Source organism: Callionymus lyra, chromosome 10 (assembly GCF_982586985.1).
Source record: "Callionymus lyra chromosome 10, fCalLyr1.hap1.1, whole genome shotgun sequence".
NCBI lineage: Eukaryota > Metazoa > Chordata > Actinopteri > Syngnathiformes > Callionymidae > Callionymus > Callionymus lyra.
In genome coordinates this window covers 16,350,790-16,376,745 of record NC_141827.1, presented here as the reverse complement: position 1 = coordinate 16,376,745, position 25,956 = coordinate 16,350,790, and the positions used below count along the sequence as shown (strand labels likewise).

General features: G+C 39.5%; 3 protein-coding genes, 1 long non-coding RNA gene and 2 other non-coding genes across 7 annotated transcripts; 5 read left to right on the top strand and 1 right to left on the bottom strand.

Moving 5' to 3' along the window:
• Positions 1 to 1,092: 1,092 nt before the first annotated feature.
• rpn1 (ribophorin I) lies at positions 1,093 to 8,314 on the bottom strand. The gene is made up of 10 exons (XM_087801074.1): positions 7,976 to 8,314; positions 6,179 to 6,243; positions 5,449 to 5,755; positions 5,172 to 5,381; positions 4,074 to 4,266; positions 3,853 to 3,952; positions 3,644 to 3,782; positions 3,453 to 3,572; positions 2,371 to 2,616; positions 1,093 to 1,751 (listed from the first exon to the last, which is right to left on the bottom strand). Exons 1-10 carry the CDS (start codon positions 8,210 to 8,212, stop codon positions 1,569 to 1,571), a joined length of 1,800 nt encoding a protein of 599 aa, XP_087657200.1. The 5' UTR covers positions 8,213 to 8,314; the 3' UTR covers positions 1,093 to 1,568.
• Positions 8,315 to 9,077: 763 nt separating this feature from the next.
• Positions 9,078 to 9,150, top strand: trnaf-gaa (transfer RNA phenylalanine (anticodon GAA)). The gene has a single exon. It is a non-coding gene; the product is annotated as a tRNA-Phe (tRNA).
• Positions 9,151 to 10,657: 1,507 nt separating this feature from the next.
• Positions 10,658 to 16,262, top strand: LOC148070555 (ras-related protein rab7). The gene is made up of 6 exons (XM_087801020.1): positions 10,658 to 10,922; positions 12,949 to 13,011; positions 13,088 to 13,214; positions 13,821 to 14,039; positions 14,757 to 14,885; positions 15,393 to 16,262. The coding sequence occupies exons 2-6, from the start codon at positions 12,959 to 12,961 to the stop codon at positions 15,486 to 15,488; spliced, it is 624 nt and encodes a 207-aa protein (XP_087657146.1). The 5' UTR covers positions 10,658 to 10,922; positions 12,949 to 12,958; the 3' UTR covers positions 15,489 to 16,262.
• Positions 16,263 to 16,965: 703 nt separating this feature from the next.
• On the top strand, positions 16,966 to 19,869 carry LOC148070553 (uncharacterized). 2 transcript variants are annotated; one of them, XR_015712910.1, is made up of 11 exons: positions 16,966 to 17,052; positions 17,190 to 17,268; positions 17,355 to 17,436; positions 17,632 to 17,686; positions 17,922 to 17,972; positions 18,208 to 18,264; positions 18,503 to 18,556; positions 18,789 to 18,838; positions 19,081 to 19,138; positions 19,370 to 19,427; positions 19,659 to 19,869. It is a non-coding gene; the product is annotated as an uncharacterized LOC148070553 (long non-coding RNA). The 2 variants fall into 2 exon arrangements; XR_015712911.1 differs by lacking the exon at positions 18,503 to 18,556.
• On the top strand, positions 19,174 to 19,301 carry LOC148070554 (small nucleolar RNA SNORA63). Its single transcript, XR_015712959.1, has one exon. It is a non-coding gene; the product is annotated as a small nucleolar RNA SNORA63 (small nucleolar RNA).
• Positions 19,870 to 22,187: 2,318 nt separating the features above from the next.
• On the top strand, positions 22,188 to 25,329 carry rplp0 (ribosomal protein, large, P0). The gene is made up of 8 exons (XM_087800005.1): positions 22,188 to 22,227; positions 23,212 to 23,319; positions 23,402 to 23,577; positions 23,758 to 23,845; positions 24,438 to 24,584; positions 24,664 to 24,849; positions 24,914 to 25,054; positions 25,128 to 25,329. The coding sequence occupies exons 2-8, from the start codon at positions 23,266 to 23,268 to the stop codon at positions 25,281 to 25,283; spliced, it is 948 nt and encodes a 315-aa protein (XP_087656131.1). The 5' UTR covers positions 22,188 to 22,227; positions 23,212 to 23,265; the 3' UTR covers positions 25,284 to 25,329.
• Positions 25,330 to 25,956: the final 627 nt, after the last annotated feature.

Genomic DNA, 25,956 nt, shown 5'->3' with positions numbered 1-25,956 from the left:
AGTAAACCTTTAATTTCTTTAAAAGTCTACATTAAAGTGTTAGGGCGTTCTGTGTGAGAGCAGTCTACATCCTCGAGAAGAGATCCTTGACAGCCATTGGTTGAAACTCAGGAAAAGCGTTGATTTATCACATCTTAATCTTGTCGTTTAAATGATCTGAAAGCTATTAACAGCGTGAGAATGAGTCCTCCTGGACAGGCCGAGCCCCCCATAGTACGCACCCACAAAAAAAATGACCTGGCAGGCCAGATTTGAAGTTAATAGTCGGGATGGAAAACACTAAAAGGTTGTTACTGGGAGTGAAAAGAAACGAGTATATCAGAGCGACGGATCCACTTTGCAGAAGGATGCTTTGGCCAGGTGGAGACACACGAGACGGGGAATGTTGGCGACAAAGATGGCGCTTGTGAAGGATAAATGATGGAGGAAGAGCTGTTGAAATGAAGAGTGATATCACTCCTGTCGACGACTCTTCAGGGGCTGCTGAAGCTCTAGGTCGCGGCCTCACATGTCCAGGTTGTAACAAAATATTGTTTTTATTTGCAGCTTTAATGACTTCACAGTCCTTCCATCACGTCCGACTGTAGATAGCATCAGAGCAGACGTGATCTCAGAGGGCGGCAGGTCAGCTTGGTTCGTCTGTGAGGACACACGGCTCACACCAAAAAACCACGGCGAATATCCCCTAAAGTTTAAAACACAAAAATTGCCATTGTGTGAGCGCTCCAGCGTTAGCAAGCATCGGCGCTAACAGACATTGTCTTCGCCTTCCCCTGTTCCATACTTGCAGAATGATTATTGTGCTGCGTACAATATGTGAGCTTGCTCATTGTGAGGGCGAGGGGCTGTTATTTTGCAGCAGGAAGTGACCTGTGAGGACCCACGATGACCTCAGAGGGAAAGCAGTGACCTGAGACTGACCTCTGCGTGTGCCCAGCTTAAAAATCTGTCAACGTCGAAGCAAATAAATGAACAATGAGCTGGAATTTCCCTCTTAAAAGGCGTTAATTCACTGTACTGGTCGTGTTTATAAGGTAGATACCTGCCCAAGCACGCCCTCTTGTGTCGAATCAAAGCAACTGCAAATACAAAGACGTTTGTGTCAATTTTATTCCAAATGTTTCACTTTCAGAGCCCATTTCTTTACCACGTCGGTCTCATTTGACCCAGCATTGTGTTTTCAATAATCTCAAAACAGCAAGTTCGAAATAAACACAACCCGTTTCTGGCATAAAGGAAATTCAGAGCTTCACACATGTTCAAATATAAACGTCAGTCAGGGACTCGTAGAAAAAAAAAAACCTGTCTTAAGTGCAAGAGAAGAAAGAAAGAAACCAGGACTTCAGAGACGTGGTGTAAGTAAAGTGATGTTCAGCCTTGTTGTCAAATCCAAACCATTAATTTGTAAAAGTTTAGGGGAAACTGATGAAAAAGAAGAAGAAGTGTAGATGATTACTGCTGCACGTCATGACGCAGTGAGCTCACAAGATGAGATGTAGAGTCAACCACAAGACCTTCGCTGAACTACACAATCATGAGTTGGTTTTTCTGTCGGTTCTGCTGCGTTTCTAGAGAGCGTCCAGCAGACTGTCGATGCGGCCGATGAGCTCCTGCCGCTTGCTGGCCAGAGTCTTGTCGCTCTCGATGTACGCCTCCTTCTTGACCTTGCCGGCCACCAGCCTCTCCGCCTCCTGGCAGGAGCGACTGACCAGCTCCTTCACCTGACCGTCCAGCTTCTGCACCTCCCCGACCTGCACAGAGTGGTGTGTTAACATTGATTCATCTACACAAACGTACAAATATAGCTAAGCGATATTAAAAAAATATATATAGGTTTAAAGGAAACTATATAAAGTAGAACATATTAAACATTTTATTGAACACAGTAAGAACGTATTCCTAATCTCTGATTTATGTATAAATTATAATGGTCCAATCTTACAAAATAAACTGTTAAATACGATATAATAGTTAGAGAAACTGCCCTCAACAAGCTCTGAAATACAACTTCATCAAAGTAACAATAATAATAATGATACCATCAGAAAACTGCACTCAAGAGGTGTATAAAATTATAAATGTGCATTCTGACTTCAAAGCAAGTTTAATTAAAAACTTGTTTAATTAAATTAATTAAAAGAATAAAAGGAAAAATGTGCTCAAAAAGTATAGAAAATAATACAATCCTAAAACAGTTTACAAAACAGGTTAAATAAAATAAATCTTATAATAGGATTAAAAATCTGTCAACAAGTGTGAAAAATTCAGAGATAATGAAAGAGTATTTTTTGTGTCCAGAGGGGGGGCGTGTCCAATCGATAAACAGGGTAGCGGCTGAGAATCGAGATCGATAAATAATGTGAGCCTCACCTTTTCAGCCAGGTCGGAGCCTTCAGCCTTGAGACGAGCTTGCAGGGAACTAATCTCGTTGGTCAGCGCTCGGTGGTCAGCGTCCAGAGTCTTACGGCCGCTGTTTAAGGCCCCGGTATCACGAGACTGCTTGTATCTGTTCACCACCTCGTCCATGTGCCGGTACAGGCCCAGGCGCTTGTTGACCAGGGTCAGAACTTGCTCCGTGATGGAGGCCACTTTCATGCGCACCTCAGCAGCAGGATCCTAGAAAACAACAAAATGTCAAGTTGGATTTTGGTCCATTGCAACAGCCATCTGGCCAGATTGTTTTTCATACATCCGATCGTAAAGAGTACAGGTGTAAGAAATGATCAGTATTAAAATGAGGTATCTTTTTTATACTGTATCGATTTTAAATACCTTTGTATCGATTAAAATTAATTTTTTATATTTTTATATTTTTGGGGCTTTCAAATAAAATGTTCTTATGTGAATTACAATTCAATGTAATGTGTATAAAAATAACTCGTTAGAATTTATTTTTATTTCACTTAGCGTGCATTAGCAAGTACTCTACTCTGCCAAGTACTCTACTACAAAGTTATCTTTGTTACTACAGAATTATCATATATTGTATCATTGTCTCTGTATCCTCATACGCATCACAATCAGGGGCTTATTTGAAACATCTTAACATGAGGTTTAACAAGAACAAAACTGAAAATTGGTAACTTAAAGCCGTGGGTCGTGATGATGATGATGTGAAGATGGTCTGTTCGTCTGTGCTCTTGATAACAATTTGTGGCTCACCTTCATGCATTTGTATTACATTAAATAAAAGTGTTTGTTGTCGTTTACATACATGTTCATCATGCAATTGCCTTTTTAATATAAATGTGTGTTTTAGGAGATATGTCTCATCACATGATGAAGACTAGCTCTCTCTGCCTTTTAAACTGAACCTGTCCAGCTACAATTTGAATCCCAAGACAGACGTTAGTCTAGATTGCTCCTGTTGGAATGTGACGGCAGGCTCAAAAAAAGAACGTTGGCGTTCCCTGGTAAACACAATATGACAATGTGTGTAATCATCAACACACCTTTGTGATGGCAAAGTCCAGGCGGACGTAAATGATGACGGTGAAGAAAAGGATGTAGAAGGCCGCGACGACCAGGAGAGGCTCCTGCAGCATCAGGATCCGATTGAAGTTGTAGTGAACCTGGAGAACCCCCAACATGATTTAACAGAGCTTCAAGATAACCGGTGAAAACTCTTCAGTGAAACACTCACCACCACATCCTGGATGTGCTGCTCCACCAGGTTGTTCTTCGTGGCCACGAGCACTGGCCGGCCAAAGGTGTCCAGGTAGGTGTAGTGCAGCTGGTTGGGCTTGCGGTCGATCTTGTACGGCGTGTCCACGTGGATGTTTCTGATGGAGGATAAGATTTGAGCCACTAGAACAGGAACCCTGACAGACTGAAGCATTTGGGGAAACTGACTTGGCTCCTTCGGGCATGATGATTTTCACAGTCATGGAGTCGATGACCTGGTCATCGTACACATGGTCGATGAGTCTCATCTTCAGAGCATACTGGTCGCCTGAAAGAAACAGATGATCTACACTGACTTTTTTTTTTAAACAACCCCTTGATCTATTTTTGAAGATCACCAATAGTTGTTTTTTTTACTGACTGTGACTTTTCTTGGTTGAGAAACTCACCCAGTGTGTAGAGGTACTCGTAGCTCGGCAGGTTGTAGCCGATGATGTAATGAGTCTTCCAGCCTCCAAACAAAGGGAAGCGTGGCCGGATCTCCACCTCGACGGAGTCATCCAGGACCTGCAGGTGGGATGTGGAGATGTTTCCGATCTCGTCTCTGTAGTAAACGTCCTGAGCCGAGGCTGGAAGAATGGTCTGTGAAGGGAGAAAGAAAAGAGTCTTGTTTGTTGACACCAGGAAATCTGCAGGGTTCAATAAGTTGTGTTTTGGATTCTTTAATAGAGACTATTCAAAATCCATCTTATATAGGATTTATTTATCTGAAGCACAATTTCTTGTTCAGTTTACTTTGTTTAAAAACTTAAAATAAAGATTGCTCTTACCGATAAATTCAGGTGTTTTGTTTAATCTAATTTTAATATATATTTAATTAGAAATCATCTTATAAAACAGGTATCAGAAATGATCCTTCGGGAACCGGTATTGAAGTGAATGTATCAAATGGGTCTCAAAAATATTGCTTAGTACTCAGCAATAGCTATGACACTTAAAGAGTATTAAAGACATTTTGGACATAATGTGTTCTGTTTTCTAAACGTCTTTCTTCTTATAAACACACTTACACAAAGTGTCTGGTGTCAGAATACCGAAAATAAAATGGACTTTCACATTGAAGACGATAAATGATGTCATATAATCGATACAATAACACACAATAAAAGTTATAAAACTCTCTTTTAAAGACCATTAATATGACAAAGATTTAATTGGACCATGCCATCAGACATAGACCTATGCTGGCCAGAACCCAGACCACAAAAATGTGGTCTTCGCTGTAGGGTTTTGAGAGAATTATTCCACGACAATGCTCCTCAGTTACACAGTGACACACACACACACACACACCGGCTATACAGGTACTTTAGTATCATTTAGTCGTCAAGTTGACGCCTCAAAAAAAAAAAAAAAAAAAAAAAAGACGTGTCAGACATGTGAAGGTTTTAACTACAAATTAATTTATCCTAAATGTTTTTTAAAGATCTTGTAGATACCTTAAACTCCTGAAAACATCAAAGATGGTGGAAAAAAGAAAGACTTACCTTGAAGGACTTGACTGACGAGATGCCGCTGTCCGACTGTCGCTGGTAGTCGTAACGCGAGAAAGGTCCCTTTAGCATGGCGCCGGTGTGTCTCAGGTCGATGGTCTCCTCCACGGCGATGTTTCCCCAGTGGGACACTTCGATGAGGCGAGTGATGCTGCTGACCGTGAGGAAGGGCGAGTTGTTCTCATAGTGGATCTTCATCGTATCCTTTGACGACACAACACAGTCAAATATGTATCTCTTCTGACAGGTACAATCACGAGCAGAGACATACTTCACTAAAGGCGGCCACATCACGGAACGGTCCGTACTCGATGATGTCATCGTTCTTGTTGGGGCTGCCCAGCTTGGTGTAGCTCTCGGCCGTCTTTGACGCCAGACGCACTTTGGTGGTCTGGCTCCGTGTGGGGTAAGGGGAGTACAGGTAGTGGTTTCCTTGGAAGACCACCAGCTGCCGCTCTGCCTGGGTAATGTGTGAGGGGAAGGGCTTCAGCACGTGGCTGAAGGTCATCTCCACCTTCACTTTGAGCTGAGCACCAGCAGACAATGAGGAGCCAAGCTGGACTTTATAAAACTCCCCACTGCAAGAGAGAAAGTCATAGCTTTTTAAGAAATCCCATCAACATTTCAAGAAACTTGGTCAGAGGTAGACAAAGACATAATAATGTTAGGTATGCACCCATACTAAATATTTAACAAAGAGATAAACCCTCTTATTTTTAACCAATTGTAGGGCTGCCCAAATTTTAAAAAAGAAAAAAAGTATGCTTTCAACTAGAAGCTTCTGTGGTCTCTCAAAAATAGCATGTGATCATTAGTCATGGATACCCGAGCTAACTTTGAGAGCCTTGATCAGACTAATATGGACACCAGGTTCAGTTTGGTCCATCTCTAAATAATTGTATCCAAGGTGATAAAAAAGTCTCAGGAAAATGTAATTTCTTAAAACACCAACATCTTTATATATCTATATATAGAGAGAGAGACATATCAGACCAATTTACCTTCGACCTTGGATTGTCGTTTGCTGCAGTTTCAGTGTGCCATCGTCCTCTTCATCACCCTTCACCTGGAAATAAATGAAGGAAAGGAGAGACAGCATGAATTTGCAGTTAATTGGCAATAAATTCAAGTATATAGTTCAGGATTTTTAATCGGTTTAAATACCACTCTCAACAGTTAGTCTAGATGAGAAGTGGCATTACATTTGTATAATACACACATTATATACTGGGACTGTTGAGTATGGTTGTTTAATTATACTAAAAACTGTAGTACTAATTATTAAATCCATATATTGAGGCTATATTTTCAGAAAGAGAAGTACATCGGAGTGTTAAAAAATGATTGTTTCAATCAGTTAAATGATTACCTGTGACATGCAACAATCACACACATATTAACTTGTAGTAAATGTATGGTTTGCGTACAATGGTACATATACAGTTATCATAGAAAATGCGTTTTGTAACAATTACTGAAGTTTTTATCCTACTCTCTCAATGAACAGTAAATTTGTATCTTTGTTGCTATTGATATTGTTACTGATTTTGTCCATGACATTTGATGTGATTATTATTGTCAATTATTAGTATGGTTTATTCCTGATATTATTTATGTTATAGTCCCTGTTTAATTATGCAATCATTACTGTGGTTCTTTTGTAAAATGTTGTTTATTCTAGCCATGTTAATAATAACACAAAACAATGAAGACAATAAAAGTTAAACATTAGGTACCTCTCAGTGTCGAGGCATTAGTCGAAATAACAGACATTATTTTTAGGAATGGGGTACCATCGAAAAATAAGATAATTCACAACGCACAACCTCAGTTTTTCTACAAGAAGATAGTGACTCTATTGTATATTGTTTCGAATCTGAATGTGTAAACATAACTATTACAGACCATTATTTTGAGGAGATGCGTTTTTGCTGATTGTCTTGTCGTGAAATGCTTTGGATAAATGCATATAGTTGAGAAACTAAACTTTGTTCTACAAGTAAGTAAGTAAGTAATTTTTATTTATATAGCGCTTTTCCAGGCCAGGGTCACAAAGCGCTTAAACAATCAAAATAATATTCAATAAAGTATATACTTTAAAGGGCAAGTTAAACTGATAACACAACAAGAGTTCCAAAAAAAAAAATCAAGGAAATGGCTGAACAAATAAAAACGTCTTCCTGGTAAGTTGTTGTTTGTAGGAATTCATATTACTAATTTAACCGACTTAGAAGCGCGAGAAAAAAAAACAAAACAAAAACATTTTACAACATTTTTCAACTCAACACATTCAAGGTGCGCTGACATGGAAATGGGGCGGAGTCTGCGCAGTGAGGCACGGAAGTGATCTGTGCAGCGCATACGTGTCATTCAACCGCTAACAGCGCGTGCGCCGATGCGGAAGTCAACGTTGCAGGCAGCATTCATAAAAAAAAATGGAATTATAAAAAAAAAAAGACAAATAAAATCATGTAGAAAAAGTACATATGTTGAAAGAAACACCTCACGGGGAGTAATGAGGCAAATAAACACGCACAACTTCACTTGTTTATCTATAATATGATGCGGTCACAATGGCTTCATGTCTTCAGTACCTTCTGCAGGGACTTGAATGGAAAATATTTTTTGTTTTAAATAGTTAGTTCAGACTCGCAGTGACAGTTTGGAAAACACATGAGTTTAACTTTAAAAAAAAAAAGAAAAAGTAACGAAGGGTTAGTTCTCTGCGCTGACCAGGGGCTAATGCTAAAGCTAACGCTAGCAGGACCAGGCAGACCTGCTGCTCATGGTCGACTCACCGATGCTCCGATGTAGGCCAGATGCGGAGCCAACTCCGGCTCCACCGCGAGGATGAAGCTGGACACGGAGGACGGTCCCTGGTTGGAGAGCACGACCTCCGCGGTGATCTTAGCCAGGTGAGAGCCCAGGTCCACGACCCTCTTCACGTCTTCGTTCACCAAACCGTCCGCCGAAGTCCGCGCGCACAATCCGGCGACAAGGAGCGCGAACACTGCAAAGGGGGAATTGGGAGTCATGGTGGTGGACGCGTCTAAAGCTAGTACGCCCGGGATGAGGAAGAAAACAGCGGGTGTAGAGCAGCGAAGAAGGGCCACCGGGCTGCTCTACATCAAGGATGACGCTTCATTCAGTCCCAGCGTGATGACGTCATGACGTCGCTCAAGACAACACGGGAAGAATGGCGCTTTAACAATTTGATTTTTTTTACAATACATTTAACAATAATAATACTGCCATTTCACGAAATGTAAGCTTTATTATTGTTTCCCCTACATAATTTAACAAGTTTGTGAATAAAAATGTGGAAGAAAGAAAAAAGGTTTGTCAAAAATGATAATTGTGTAAAAAAATAAAAGTCACTAAAAAGGTTGGATTCAGTAGTTATTGTTTGCAACATTTCGCGTGAGGTGTGATGCGTTCACGTAACTCCGGAAAAGTGCCAATATACAAACACCAAAACTCCTGACTCCTTTAAGAAACATCTTAAGACTTTTTTATTTGTTCAGGCTTTTGCTTGATTTTCTGGAACTCCTGTTGTTATCAGTTTTATCTTGACCTCTAAAGTATATACTTTATTGAGTATTGTTTTGATTGTTTAAGCGCTTTGTGACCCTGGTCTGGAAAAGCGTTTTACAAAAAAATGACTTACTTACTTACTTCTATTTTACCAATAAGGAACTCATTGTCTATGTTTGAATAGCTGCGAAATTCTTTTGTTTTTTTTGTTATCTGGCGGCATTACGCGTTCATTCCGCACGTGTTCTACGCGGTATAATTTGCTTAAACGATCTCCCAGTAGCTGTATCCTGTTTCTTTACGCCAATGCGTAGTAAAATGTGACGGTAGATATACTCGATTGGTTAAACTATGCGGCCGGAGCGCGCCGAAATAGCTCAGTTGGGAGAGCGTTAGACTGAAGATCTAAAGGTCCCTGGTTCGATCCCGGGTTTCGGCAGTAGTTTGGACAAACTCTTTTTTCCTTGTGTTTTTTTTCTTAAGTAAGTGAGCTTTATTTGTAATTTGTATCATTGCTCATCTCAAATTATTATATACAACCTTGGCTTACATTGAATGATGTTTTTAGTTTGAAATGTTTTTATTGTTCTTAAAATAAAGTTTATTTATAATCAATCCTCAGGTGTTGTGGTTTTGGTTCTCCTTTTCTTCTCATGTGTTTTTTTTGGGGGGGAGGCGTAACAAGTCATGTTTCATTTCTCAACAACATGGTTTAATAACTTATTCTGGGCTTACATTTGATGTTTGACACTGTTGACATACTCTAACACGCAGTTGGAATTACTGACCCTGGCCTCAGCTGGTTCCAGTCGTGCCCCCAGAGGCCGGAAATAATACATAAACGTCTTAAGACGTTTTTATTTGTTCAGGCTTTTCCTTGATTTTCTGGAACTCATGTTGTGTTATCAGTTTTATCTTGACCTTTAAATTATATAGTTTATTGAATATTGTTTTGATTGTTTAAGAGCTTTGTGACCCTGGTCTGGAAAAGCGCTATATAAATAATAATTACTTACTTAATTAATGGAATATACACCTGGAATATACACATAATTTTTTTTTTTTAATCACGTAAAACAATGAACAGTTGGTTGTTTTTGTTTGCCTGCACTACTTCCCCTGTTTGTTTCTTTATAAAGCCCAAATCTAATGGACTGCGCTCTCAGTAAAGCAGTCGAGTAGGGTCAGGCATAGATCCTGCTGCTCCGGCATAAGGGGTTCAATTGGGAGGAGGCCCTGGGGCAGACCTAGTAGACCTGGAAAGAGATCACCTGGGAACACCTCTCGAACAGATCTCGAAATAAAAATTGAGTAAAGTTAACAGTAACACATTTGGATCAACTTTAAAATTCTGGTTCTTACTTTCAGAGCTACTCATGGTCAGGCTCCTCCTTACATCAGTGATCTGATCCAGCCTTACACCCCAGCTCGGGCTCTGAGGTCTGTGGATCAGAATCTACTGATGGTTCCTGAACACGGTTCAGGACCAGAGGAGAGAAATCCTTCCAGACTGTTGCTCCTAAGCTTTGGAACGATCTTCCTCTCTCTTTGCTCTTGGTGGATCTACTTACTCCTTCAAGAAACATCTTAAGACGTGTTTATTTGTTCAGGCTTTTCCTTGATTTTCTGGAACTCCTGTTGTGTTATCAGTTTTATCTTGAGTATATATATAAATATATAAAGTATATACTTTAATGAATATTGTTCTGATTGTTTAAGCGCTTTGTGACCCTGGTCTGGAAAAGCGCTATACAAATAAAAATTACTTACTTGCTTACTAACATGTATTTTGTAGCTTCTCTTTTTACATTATTAAATCTCACAAGGCTATTGATATGTGAACCAAAAAAAAACTCAAGCGGTATAAGGGCGTGTCCAGCCGTGACGTCAGCGCCAGTGACGGTGCTTGTTTTGGAGGAAGTGGACGGAGCGAAGCTAACTGCTAACACTTTAGCTTCACGACCAGACAGACCACTGCGACAAACCGCCTGACAGGCTGAAGGTTCACAGCCGTTGTCACTGCTTCGTAGTCGCTTCTTTCACGTGTAAGGCGACCCGGCGACCCCTACACCCGTGTATGAAGCCCTGAACCTTTTTTGCTTTTTTGGCGGATACGTTTAAAAGGACCATTTAGCCTGTTAGCATCCCAGTGCTAACTCTCGTCTCCTGAGGAATAGTCGCCACTTCGACAGTTTTCAATTATATCTCAAGGTTTGTAACTGATTTTTTAACTTTTGTTGGTTGTTTTTTTCCTGTTTTATATAACTCGTTTAATCATAAAGGATGTCATGTCCCCTGTAAGCCGTGCCAACGTCAACTGATTTAAAAACAAGTTGAATCTGTAACCACTTACTACGACCATATCTCAGTGTATATATAATATGAAACACCTGTCAGTCTAGTTTCTAGGATTGTTCTTACGTTTGCTCTCAGACGTCGATTGTTTTGTTTTTTTGGCAAACCTGCTTTTCTAATGGTTCGAAGATGCATTATTTTTGCACTGGTGTCTGTGTCAGCTTTGTGAGAATCACGCCCGCCAAGTCATGGTTCCTCAGTGGTGCCATGTGACCAGGTCCTGAGACAGTGTCATGGGGTGAAGATTATGGTCCTCGGTGGAGACTCCCTGTTGCCCTTGTTTGCATTTTCAATCTCGACACTATTTTCTTTTCTACCTCACTACTTATTAAATACCTGCCTGTTAAACTAGGGATATCTTGATCTATATAGACATATTTTAGTTATGATACTGTATCTATAATCAATGTAAAGTAAAGTAAGTAAAGGGTACAACTAGATACAACTAAAATACATGCTTTAAAAGGCCAAGACACATAAGACAAACACAGGAGTCTCAGAAAATCAGGGAAAAGCTGCACAAATATTCAATAGGACTGTATTGGTATACCTACATTTTTAAAACTTTTTATTTCCCTTTCAAAACACATTTTTATCTTACTTAATGTATGGGTTAAAATTAAACCAATGTGTGTAAAATAAAAAAAATGTTTTGTTTTATTCTAAAATTGTAGTAAAAAGTATTCAGAAAGTTTGTTAATTTTTGTGTTTTAACCCAAATTCCAGCCACTAGATGGTAGCAGTCATTATGTTGAGAGCATACAGTCGAGTCCTGCTACTTTTAAAGCTGATGTTTGGTCAAATTTTTTTTTTTTTTTCAAAACGCATGAAAGAATTTACAACTTTGTAAACAGTTGGTCTCCAACACCAGAGTCAAGTACTCGGCAATACTACTAATATATCCGGGTTTACTACTACAGCGCAATATTTATTGTATTGTTGCCTTAATATTGCGATACAAATCGTATCACCAGATTCATCTTGCCAATACAAAACTAAGTGCCTTCCCTTGGTAATAATTTAAATATATATATATATATATATATATATTTTTTTTTTTAAATGTCCTGTTCACTAGCAACTCTGAAGCAATTTTAAATTCCTGTATTAGATACACATTCCTGATATGTCACCACTGTTGGGTTAAAAGAACATGTTGATTTGTTTTGGTGGTCTAGTCAGTAATATTTGGCAAGCCTTTAAATGTTCAGTTATAGAACTGTCACAGGATTGATGACAGATTATGCAACTTCAACATTTGCTTTGATTGTGTTATGCTCCAATTTGTTGCTCTTTGTCAAAAGAAAAACACTGTGAAATCATGCGTTTTGATCTAATGAAATTGTGCTTAACATTTACAATCGTGAAATATTGTTTAGATGGAACGCGTGAAAATACAACTCGTTGGAGGCTTGATGTTTTGTCCCCCATAGCAACTCTTTTGAAAAAATGTCAGATATTGTTGGTCGACTACCACGAAGCGTGGCCAACTCGGCAAGTGACTGCAGATGTCAGCATTCCACATTATCCCCGACTGTACGGTAATAATTGACAGGAGGACATATTGTTCTCCATCGTGTGCAGAGAGAAAAATGTTTCCACATCATTTTTCCTTTAATATATTTGGCAAGATTAATGTTTTTATTAAGTGAAGCCCCTAAACGAAATAATTGAAGGTTCTCAAAACAAAAACAGTTTAATACAGACATTCAATTCCTCACACGCCAAAGCTCATGTGTGAATTGGGCAACCATGTTGCCTAATTCCTAGAACTAGGACCTTTCTTTGGAGCCCTCCTCATATTTCATTTCAACTGTTGCCTCATATTGACGGGGTTATCTTCAGGTCAAGAGTGTTTACCTTATGTTTCTTTCTCTTTCAGTTGTGACATCATGACATCCAGGAAGAAAGTGCTGCTGAAAGTTATTATCTTGGGTGACTCTGGGTTAGTAACGCTCTTTAAAGAGACTTGTGTGTCTGACTGATCTGTTTTGAGGAATCATGTGCGTTTTATTTAACAGAGTTGGAAAGACCTCACTGATGAACCAGTATGTGAATAAGAAGTTCAGTAACCAGTACAAAGCCACAATAGGAGCAGACTTCTTGACGAAAGAAGTCATGGTCGACGATAGACTTGTGACAATGCAGGTAGGTCCAATAAAAGTGTAACAAGCAGAAGCAAATATTTGATGTGGGGAAATCATTTCTATGTTGACAGGTTCATAAATAAAGGGTTAATATTGAGTCAAACTGAACACAATCCTTCCAGCAATACTACAAATGCCGTCCACTAGTTTAGAAATTAAGCATTAGAAGTTTGTATGAATCAATGGCAGTCAGATAAGGTTATATGCTTGTGAAAAATAAATGTTGTGGTCAAACTTTAAGGTAAGGTAGAACTTTATTGATCCCTTCGGGAAATTGTTTTTTTCCAATAGCCACAGCAAATACAGCAATTTTTCATTAAAAAAAAATCAAAATAAAATAAAATAAGAACAAAGAGAAAGAACAAGATGATACAATCTAAGGATAAAGATAAAGAACATAGATCAAAGAAGAAAAAAAAGACAAAGGATACAAAGAACATCCAGATACTTTTTACTACACTCCTACCTACCTCTTTGGTTTAAATGAAATCCTGTTTTGTTAGAAAAAACAAGCGTACACTGATATTTTTTTGAAAAGCAGCATACAAGACTTTTAGTTCTTTTACTGAACGTGCACAACTCTTCTTTTCACGAACCCTTCCCTCAGATTTGGGACACAGCTGGTCAAGAGAGGTTCCAGTCTCTAGGAGTTGCCTTCTATCGTGGGGCCGATTGCTGCGTCCTTGTGTTTGATGTGACGGCACCGAACACCTTCAAGACGCTGGACAGCTGGAGGGACGAGTTCTTGATCCAGGCCAGCCCACGAGACCCAGAGAACTTCCCCTTTGTGGTGCTGGGGAACAAGATTGACCTGGAGAACAGACATGTGGGTGACTGATTTGAAGTTTAGTTTAGTAGTTTTTAGTTTTGGTAGTTAAAAACCTAAACATTTAACAGTCTGTATGTCAACCTTGTGTAACACATTTGAAAAAACAAGGGCTGTGCTATCACAATATAGTCAACAGAAGGGAAGGAATATATTTATTATGTAATTTCAGTGTGATATTTGGAACTCTTGCCTTCTTATGGGATCTCAGTGGGTCAAAGTGCACCTGATTTGTTGTTGTTGAAGTTCTTCTATGAACACTGGTTGGCAATGCAGACAGCAACATGGTGTTTATAGTATAACCATTGTGTTATCTCAGGGTCAGGGTGACCCAAAGGCACGAAAATAAATGTGTTTTTGTGGTGTCCCTCGTGTTGACTGTGTATTAAAGTGAATGACCTCTTTGGCGTTCAGAAATACTTATGCAGTGGTGGAGGTTGAGACAAAACATGGGATACCACGAACACATTTGTATTTTCGGGCCTTCTAGTCACCTTGACTGTGAAATTTCCTCAAGGGATAAAAAAAGGAGCCATGATTTGATGTGGGGGAGTCTTTATATATACAGTATATATATATATTTTATTTTAAAATGGGTTGGATAAAAGCATGTTTGTAAAGAAATGTCAATCTTTTTCAAATATTTTGAGGTGCAAGATATGCTCAAACGGCACAAAACATTTTCACATTTTTTATACATCTTCTACTGTGTTTCAGGTGACGACCAAGCGGGCACAGGCTTGGTGTCAAAGCAAGAACAACATCCCATATTTTGAAACCAGCGCTAAGGAGGCCATTAACGTGGAACAGGCCTTCCAGACCATTGCCCGCAACGCACTTAAACAGGTTATTCTTTTATGCTCCTTAATGTGTCAGACAAGGCCAAAATGGTTTCCACTTCAATTCAAAAGGGACAAGTATTCTGGACCTAATGGAAAACTACAAGCAACCCTGGGGGACGTACTATTATTCATTTTAAAAAAACAAAGTGCTACAATAAACAAACGGTAGACGAGGTCTGACATTTTAAAAGCCAACACTGTGCGAGAAACGCCCAAAGAGGACAGCAGGTGGAGCTTTGATGTGTATATTTGGAACAAAGTGGAGAAAAGAAGAATGTCTTGTTTAGTCTTTGATTGATTTCTATCTTTGAGCCTGTATTTCTCTGAGCTTTTCTCACCTGCTTCACAATGTGTGATCATATTTTGCTCAGAACTAATCTTACTCTAGGTCAGGATGATCCAACCTAACACCTTCACTTTTATTTTTATTTCAACCTCGGTTTGTTGGTTTGCAAAGTTTGGGTTTAAGTAAAATCTGGATTGTCGTCTCTAAACTGTGCCATCTTTTCAGGAGACTGAAGTGGAGTTGTACAACGAGTTCCCAGAGCCAATCAAACTGGACCGAAATGAGCGCTCCAAGCCTTCAGCGGAGACCTGCAGCTGCTGAGGAGCTCATCACCCCCATCACCCTGTCTTGCCTTGTTGATAACGATATAGATATCAATATCTATATATCTTCCTCCCTAAAGCCCTCCATGTTCATCCTCTATACATATTGTATTCTAACGGCGTCACTGACACGCCGCACTCTTTGTGTTTCTGTCCAACCGTCTCGAAGCCCAAAGAAGGAAACCTTCGATCATTTCCACATGTCTCCAACCAGAATGTGGAACACGGATCTCCACTTTCTGGCCCTCGAAACCATGTTGGGTTTTTCCTGACTGCGTAGAAAAATCGGACAGAAAAAAAAAACGCTGTCAGGCCTCTTAACCATCTGAGCACCTCTGTAAATGTTTGTGTTGTTTTTTTTTAAACTGATTTTTGTTGAGCACGTCGCCCACCAGTGAGGAACGCTGCTCAATTTGGCTTTCTTCAGACCCCTGAACACACACACCCGTGACAGCAGATAGAGTTAAAACACAAGTTCAAGATTTTACAGCTACAATCATCTTCAGAGCTTTATTTGTCTTTCTCTGGAATTATTGCGGTGAAGACTGCTTACAAGTCCTCTTCCGTTCACTCAAATGTCCTTAGCCGACGCCACTAGCTCATGTTGGCAAACACTTTCTCTTTTAACAAACCACTTGCTGCTCCAACTTCTCTGAGACGACGGATCCAGTGAGGAGATCATTTAGGGGAAAGTGCTGGCATTGATCATCGGTAAACTATAAATATAATGCATATCTATGTCGTTTGAAATAAAACTCTTGGATAAACAACAGAGCTGTTTTCCTCATGCTTACTCTGGAAACGTGCAGTAACATGGATAAATGTTGAAATTTCGAATCTAACTCTCTCTACTGGGTTATGGATGATTATCCTGGGTTTAAAAACCAATTTATCCTTATTTCTCTTATATTCTCAAATTGGATAAAATGTGGCAGCACTGTTGAGGGTAGAGCAGTTAAGATGTGACGTTATGCTTGTCCTCCGCAGACAAATGTTAAAAACAATGGGTCCATACTTCAGACTGTCTACTCCTTTCAACATAAAGCCACCGCGTCTTGAATATAACAGTATATTTAACTTTTCCAAAATGCTCAATACTTCTTCTTGTTGTATTGCGGTTCAGCAAACGACCGCCACCTACTGGTATGGAGTGTGGATCGGGAGTAGAATATGATTGGACTTTCTAAAATAGACAAATAAATAAATTATGGGAAATTAAACAGCCAACTTTTCAAGATGATATTCTCTTTATTAAACTGGTTTTTCTCAATGATATTGTAGTATTAAGTCATACCATTTCTGACCGGAACTTGCTATAGCGCATCCGGGCTTTTAGGAAATATGAAGGCATGTCCTGCCACTGATTGACACTTAAAGTATCCAATGATATTCGAGGTTTGTTGATAGATGTTCTGTGATTGGCTATTATTAGTTATATATAACCACGCGGGACATCATGCTTTCTCTTCCTCAATCTCCTTCATCTGCTCCAAGCTGTTGTGTATGACTGTGGAGTTTTATTCACTTTACATCGGCTTTAATCTACTATCAAAGTATTCCAGGTGAGTTTCTAGGCTATTTTTCTCCATAACTGTCTTTAACGAGGAATTTCTTTTACGATTAGATTTAAACACGTGTATTACAAAATTGTTTTAATACATTTTATATTAACTACGTCGTCATTATCCGTTCATTCTAGAAACCATCATGTTTTTAAAAAGTCAACTGAACACCGGAAACTTCCATAACGTCCACCATACATGCAGCGCCGTCCTGAGGTATGTTAAGTTCTTATACCCATTGTTAAAGATAACCATAAGTTAGCTGCAATGATTGATTTTTAACTTATTTTTGCTTCTTAAAGATGGCCTTTATGGCAAACCTACATGACTCTACGTTGACTCTGCGGCCTAGTGTTCTCTGGTCTCGTTTGTAACCACATGGAGGTGAGTGGAAGCTACCATTCATTTCTCGTGCCGAAAATGTATAGTTTAACTTGTTCAATGTTGCATTGTTTCCTGCTATCCCTGTTTGTCTTTGACCTAAGACTACCAGGGACGCAAGGTTTAACACATCCAGACTAAAAGATTTCTGTTCATTGAGAACTCGTACCAGTTTAACATGTTTCTTTTTCTTATCAGAACCCGTCGTTGGGAGTTAATGACCGTCTCTACTATGGTGCCTTCAGAGTTACAGGTGTGTACTACATTGAATTTCTACTTTAAAAAACTAGTTGCAGGATAGTTACATTGCAGCTTGTCCAGTGCTGTACTGTCGTTCCCCCTGCAAACATTAAATTGTTTCCAGCTATGCCTGTTTGTTTATGATGTAAGACAATCAGGGACGCAAGGTTTCAGATATTATTACTAGAGGATTAATGTTCATTGAGTACTCGTGCTAGTTTGTAACATCTCGTTCTTTTCCTTGACAGAATCATTGTGAATGATGATCCGTCTCTACTATGGTGCCTTCAGAGTTACAGGTGTGTACTACATTTAATTTCTACTTTAAAAAACTAGTTGCAGGATAGTTACATTGCAGCTTGTCCAGTGCTGTACTGTCGTTCCCCCTGCAAACATTAAATTGTTTCCAGCTATGCCTGTTTGTTTATGATATAAGACAATCAGGGACGCAAGGTTTCAGATATTATTACTAGAGGATTAATGTTCATTGAGTACTCGTGCTAGTTTGTAACATCTGGTTCTTTTCCTTGTCAGAATCATCATTGGGAAGAATGATGATCCGTCTCTACTATGGTGCCTTCAGAGTTACAGGTGTGTACTAAATATAATTTCTGCTTTAAAAAAAAACTAGTTGCAGGATAGTTACATTGCAGCTTGTTAAGTGCTGTATTGTCGTTCCCCCTGCAAAAATTAAAATGTTTCCTGCTATCCCTGTTTGTCTTTGACCCAAGACTACCAGGGACGCAAGGTTTCAGATACTAATACTAGAGGATTAATATTCATTGAGTACTCATGCTAGTTTGTAACGTCTCGCTCTTTTCCTTGACAGAATCATTGGGAAGAATGATGATCCGTCTCTACCATGGTCCCTTCAGAGTAACGGGTGTGTACTAAATTGAATTTCTGCTTAAAACTAGTTGCAGGATAGTTACATTGCAGCTTGTCCAGTGCTGTACTGTCGTTCCCCCTGCAAACATTAAATTGTTTCCAGCTATGCCTGTTTGTTTATGATATAAGACAATCAGGGACGCAAGGTTTCAGATATAATTACTAGAGGATTAATGTTAATTGAAAACTTGTACCCGTTTTTAACATCTCGTTCTTTTCCTTGTCAGAATCGTCATTGTGAAGAATGATGATCCGTCTCTACTATGGTGCCTACTGAGTAAGTACACACTGGTCCTACATTGCATTTTTGTGGGAAAAAACTAGTTGCAGGACTGCTCTAGTGCAGCTTGTTCAGTGCTGTATAGTCAAACCACCTGCAAACATTAAATTGTTTCCTGCTATCCCTGTTTGTTTATGACCCAAGACGACCAGGGACGCAAGGTTTCAGATACTAATACTAGAGGATTAATGTTGACTCAGGACTTGTACCTGTGTGTAACATCTGCTTTTTCTTATCAGAACCCTTCATTGGGAAGAATGATGATCCGTCTCTACCATGGTGCCTTCAGAGTAACAGGTGTGTACTACATGGAATTTTTGCCTAAAAACTAGTTGCAGGATAGTTACATTGCAGCTTGTCCAGTGCTGTACTGTCGTTCCCCCTGCAAAAATTAAATTGTTTCCAGCTATGCCTGTTTGTTTATGACCCAAGACAACCAGGGACGCAAGGTTTCAGACATCCAGACCAAAGGATTTCTGGTAATTCAGAACTCGTACCCGTTTAACATCTGCTGCTTTTTCTTATCAGAACCCTTCGTTGGGAAGAGTGGTGACCCGTCTCCACCATGGTACCTTCAGAGTTACAGGTGTGTACTACATGTAATTTGATTTAGATAAACTAGTTGCAGGATAGTTACATTGCAGCTTGTCCAGTGCTGTACTGTCGTTCCCCCTGCAAACATTAAATTGTTTCCAGCTATCCCTGTTTGTTTATGACCCAAGACAACCAGGGACGCAAGGTTTCAGATACTAATACTAGATGAATGTTCATTGAGAACTTGTACCTTTTTGTAACATCTGGTTCTTTTCCTTGTCAGAACCCTACATTGTGAAGAATGATGATCCGTCTCTACCATGGTACCTTCAGGGTTGTAAACTAGCAGTTGCTACCAAAAGTTCCATTCTGAAGAGTTGTTTTCCTTAAACCTCTTGCAAAGTCATCGTGTCTTCTGACCTTCATGACCTGAATGAGAGCCTCTACCATCTTGTTTATAAATTCCATGAATAAAGGACTGATTACATCTTAAACTGTTTCTCTTCAAATTGCTTGGATCTTCTACTTCATTTTAACTTTCCCAGTGGATTACATTTTATGGAATTAAATAGTTATGTTGTCATGAATTTCTGAATGTAAAACATTACACAGGGGCCCCAAATGGGATTTACTTTAGTAGTCGCAAACGATCGCAAGTTTTTTTCCAATTAGCCACAGCAAATGCAACAATTTTTCATAAATCAAAATAAGAACAAAGGGAAATCAAGGGAACTAGATGATACAATCTAAGTCTTAAGATAAAGAACATGGATCAAAGAGAAATGACAGACAAGGGATACACAGCTTAACAGAACATCATACTTTTACTCCATTCCTGCCCTTTTTTCCTGCTGATTATCTTTTAGCATTAGTTTAAGTATGGCTTATGTATATAACAAATTTCATCGAATGGTCTTGAAATCAGACAACTATATACGTATTTGTAAAGTACCTAAAACCCAAGATTGAACATTTGTTTGAAAACCTGTCGTGTGGAAAAAGTTCAGGACAGGAGCCATGCACATCTACAACTGACCTTCGATGAAGCATCAAAGTCTTGCGTTTACAGGAAGCAGGACTTTGCTTTAAGAGAAACAAGTGTACCTTCTTGGAACCTGAAAAAGAGTGGATGGATGCTCATCCTCCGACAACTTCCACCCCAGGCGTAACTATTGAATGTCTCAAAAGTTTCAGCAACCAAGATATTCCAGAAACCATCGCGTCAGACAAAGCAGCAAGTTGCATAAGTGCTGAGTTCCAAGAGTTTCTGATAAAGAACGTAATTGAACACATTACTTCTGCTCCTTACTAGATTTGCTGAACGAGTGATTGATACTTTCGAATCCATGATGAAGAAAACAGGTGAAGGTAGCATGTACTCTAAAGTGTGAAGGATGGTGTTGAGTTACCACATCACTCACCAGTCCACTACAGGTCTTTCTCCAGCAGAGTTCTTTAACAGAAAAGGAAACTGAGATCTAGATTGGATAGAATTCACCCTGATATAGGAGCAAAAAAGGAGAGGAAAAAGAGTGATCAAAAGAAATATGATGACAAACAAGTTTCCAGGAACTTCAGTCAAGGTCATGTTAGGAAATGGAAATATTGTGAGCAGACACATGGACCAGCCTCTGGCAAGATCTGTGGACAAAGATGTTGTTGGTACAAGAAGAACCTGAGGAATCTTCTGCGGATTTCGAAAGTGTGATACCAGGTAATAACAAATGATTTTTAGGAGAAAAACATTCCCTGGAAATGCAACATTTGTGACAAATAACCCTCACTTGTCACTTCCATTTGGCCATTATCAGGGAACGTCTTCAAAACCAAAATCAAATTATTTTCACGATTACACACGTTAAATTGTTAAGAGAATTTAAAAAAAGAACAAAAAGAAAGAAATATAAAATTGTTTTGATATTCAATGTAGAGGATGTAGTAGAGTGGTTGTAGAAGAGCAGTCCAAGCCCAACAGAATTGATTGGTACGTGCAAGAACGTCTATCCTCACCTCAGCTGTCTCTGAATCATTTTAACTGCATATAAAGATATCACACGTTCAGCCTCCTTTACATTCTCAATTGATGACGTTTTCAAGCATTCTAAGCGTAATTAATTAACTATTTTATATTAACAGAGAGGATTTTTATGGCCCCAAGCCTGGTTCATCACTTTCAAGCCACGTAAAGACGATCACAACCACAACAAAGTTAAAACTGCACATACAAAGGTACTAAGGGTCTTTTACAGGACCTGAGTCAGAACTGCTATGGTCAAAATGACAGGAAATAGAAGTGGCAGAGATTGGAGGAGATATATCAGAGGGGCCTCTCGTGGAGACTAGACTTCAAACATGGAAGTGACTTATTTTATTGTATCGGTTCACCGGAACACAAAACCCCCACAAAGTAAAATAAGGTATGCTTTGTAATATTTTTCTTACATCAGGGTCCAGCATGCAACAGTTGGACAAACATGTTTTGGGTACTGGTGGTGGAAAAAGAATGTTCTTTCCTAAAGCAAATATTCTTTGATCATTCTTCTGCACGAGAATCCCTTTTCCTTAAAAAAATAAATAAAGCGTTTCATCAGTAAATTAATGAATATAATTAATTGACAATGATACTTTGACATCTGAAAGTCACTTAGAATTTCGTGGCTGCTCTTGCAAAAGCTGACCACTGGATGTCACTAGAGGACATTTTAAACTTCGGTAACTCGGAAAGACATTCTTGATTGGCTACCCGAAATGACGTCATAGACTCTATATCCCATGCCATTGGTCAATTGCTGGATATATATATGCCTCGCGTCCGCCTTCTTCCTCTTTCTTTCACGCGACCCTATTGCGCGGTAAGAGCGCTTTGCTTTGTGCTTTAAAAATAATTAAATAAACCTCTCGGTGTGTTTCTCACTCGTGTCGTTTACAAATTAAATGGAACCTTGTCGCGTCCATGTGTCGCTGGACAGTGTTGTGTTAATATAATGTGCTTTGCCGGCATCGCGGCCTACCAACCACCAAATGGCTAACGCATGCTAGCATTAGCTCCCCACAGCATGTGATGCGTCAACAGCTGAAGGCTAAAGCTAGTTGAGCTATTTTTAAAATAGTTATTTCTAAGATTTAATTGTCCAGGAACATTAAAACGTCTTAAAAAGGCATTTAATTTATGAATCTAATAAGCTTTTCAATTGGCATTAAAGTGTCTCACATCAACATTTAGGAAGTCCTATATGTGAACATGTAGTTATTAGTTATTTGGCAACTTTTTAAATCCCTAGTTTGCACACGAGGTAAATGCGAAACGTACACAACGATCCTAAGACAAATGTTTTTATTTACACGAATTCCTAATAGAATAAACTTGTGTCCTATCAACCTACATTTTTCTTGGTACCAGGCAAAGTGTAGTTTGTGCAGGAAGTTTTATTGTTTTAAAACAAACATTTGTCCAGATTGTCCCTTTTAACTTGTATACAATTATTTTTTTGTCTATTTGGTCTAATTCATTTCAAATGGCCTTTAAAAGCTTTAAAGGGATTGTTCAATCAAAAAAAGAGAAACCACTCATTTTGAGCATGATTTGTGGCAAAAAAAACTTGCATACATTCAAACTCCAAAAAGGAACAGTTTACTCTCTTAACACTTGACATGAGTGAGTATAAAATAAGTGACTTTTTGTTTTAAATTTCACTTAAAATTCTTGATTTTTAACTTGCCTTAACCTATAGCAACTCTGTTCTCAGACTAATTCATTGGTCTCCTGTAAATTAGTTTATTTCTTTAAAAATACTTAAATGTGTTAATTGAAATTGACTTTTTTATGCTGTTTCTAGATATCACCTTGTCTTTAAATCAGCTGTTGAGCGATCCTTGGAAGCACTGCAAAGATGCCCAGGGAAGACAGGGCCACGTGGAAGTCCAACTACTTTCAGAAAATTATCGTGAGTTTAATCTCGAATGTTACTCCCTATATGGTAGTGGTACCTCCTATAGTCGTCTAAATAAGGATTGTCTGATTCACAGCAACTCCTGGATGACTACCCGAAATGTTTCATCGTGGGAGCCGACAATGTGGGCTCCAAGCAGATGCAGACCATCCGTCTCTCCCTCCGTGGCAAGGCTGTGGTGCTGATGGGTAAAAACACCATGATGCGCAAAGCCATCCGAGGCCACTTGGAGAACAATCCATCTCTGGAGAGGTAGGTCAACCAGATTTATGAAACCTCAAACTCAATGATTAAAGCAAAGCTTCAGTGCAAACAGCAACTGGTTCCACCTATCTGTTTGTGTATGACCCAAGACAACCAGAAACGCAAGTTTTCAGACACTCAACAGTACATACAAATGTAAACAATGCTTCTTTTTTTGTGGATTTACAGGCTCCTGCCTCACATTAAAGGAAATGTTGGGTTTGTCTTCACCAAGGAGGACCTGCCCGAGGTTAGGGACCTGCTGCTGGCCAACAAGGTGAGAAAATGTTTTAAAATGGTAATTTATCAAACTAGGCATCTGGTCATTTTTATATTGATTGTTTTGCAGTTGCTTAAAGTGATAGTTCAGCCAAGTGGAATTTTAAATGACACTAATTTTCAACTCGCTCTCATGTAGGCTTAGGGTTGATGTTTTTCGGGGTAAAATTTAGACTGAAATGATATCCAAACTACTCAAACGGTGCACTTTCCTCCTAAAAGCTGCACCAAAACGACTAATTGCCTCTAGACTGCACATGTAATGTCCCTCTTGTATTAAGTAATGTTAAATGGTTCCAATAAATGTATGTTAAACTTGTTTGTAGCTACAAGGCTACCTGGGCTTAATCTTGCGCAAGCTACCAGTGTGTTTGTGTTAAACCAGGTCCTTGCACAGGCGTTTTATTGAAAAGGTTGTAACCCACAGATGTATCTAAATTTATGACAAAGTGATTCTAAGGTTACAGTGCTGCACTGTTGATCGACCTGCAAACAAGAACTGATTCCTTAATCATAAACTGCATTTTGTAGTTTTCTTCTTTATGCATTAGTAAGTTGCTATGTTGGCATCTAATGGTGTAATATTTTAGGTACCAGCTGCTGCCCGTGCTGGAGCCATTGCCCCCGTTGATGTGATGGTGCCTGCCCAGAACACTGGTCTGGGTCCAGAGAAGACTTCTTTCTTCCAGGCTCTGGGTATCACCACAAAGATCTCCAGGGGAACCATTGAAATCTTGGTAAGATTTAAACTTGTGAATGTTAAAGCGAATACCTTTGGGGAAAAAATATTAATACATATACTAACTTTTCCCTCAGAGTGATGTCCATCTCATCAAAATCGGAGACAAGGTCGGTGCCAGCGAGGCCACACTCCTCAACATGCTGAACATCTCGCCCTTCTCTTATGGACTCATCATCCAACAAGTGTATGACAACGGCAGTGTCTACATGCCAGAGGTCCTCGACATCACTGAGGAGTCTCTTCATGCCAGGTTCTTGGAGGTAAGACGATCTGCCACACACTAACGTTTGAAGAAGTTACATTTTCTTTTTATATCTTTTCTAGGGTGTAAGGAACATTGCCAGTGTGTGTCTTGAGATCGGCTACCCAACACTTGCCTCAATCCCTCACTCCATCATCACCGGCTACAAGAGAGTTCTGGCTGTTGCTGTGGAGACGGATTACTCCTTCCCCCTGGCTGATAAGGTTTATTGATTCTCGACACCATCCTACACTATACTGTTCCCTTCAGTGTAAATTGACACACTGCTCTCCACAGGTGAAGGCATTCCTTGCCGATCCATCTGCCTTTGCTGTAGCAGCGCCTTCAGCTGCAGCAGCTGCTGCTCCGGCGGCTGCTGATGCTGCCAAGGAGGAAGCTAAGGAAGAGTCTGAGGAATCTGAAGATGACATGGGCTTCAGTCTGTTTGACTAAGCAATCATGATCATGAGTTCAAGTCAATAAATGGTCATCAACCCTCTCTGCATTGTCTTCGATGGTTCACTATATTTTCAGATGAGGCATTCAGGGAACGTCACAGCAAGAGTATCCGTAACTTTAGAAATGTCTTAATAGACAAAACATTTTCATCATTTGAATGGCCGTCTGAAAAGTTCAACATTTTTACAAATTCTTGCAAGTCAGACATTTTATAAAATCCCAAACTCCGAATTTCCCTACAGCCCCGAATAAAACCCTGATCGATGCCATTCTTGCTTTACACTCATCGAGGAAACACTTGATATCCACCATATACAACCATCTGATCCAGAAGTCCAGAAAAACACCATCACTCAAGAACAAAACTGACTGGGAAGAAGACCTGAATATGACCATCTCTGATGACACATGGGACTCCATCCTTGCTCTTGTTAACAAAACGTCTTTATACAGTTTAAGGTTGAACATCATGCTCATATGTCCAAATCCAGACTATCTCGGATTTACCCCGACATTGATCTTGTTACCCTGTTGGCTTCTCTCTCTCACACCTCAGCGTAGAACCAAACCCGCCTGTCAACCTTGTTTGGCACCACAGGCGAAGACAACGCAAATTCAACTCCAGACCAAACACGCTTATGCCTTTACACTACTTTTGGCCCGTCTG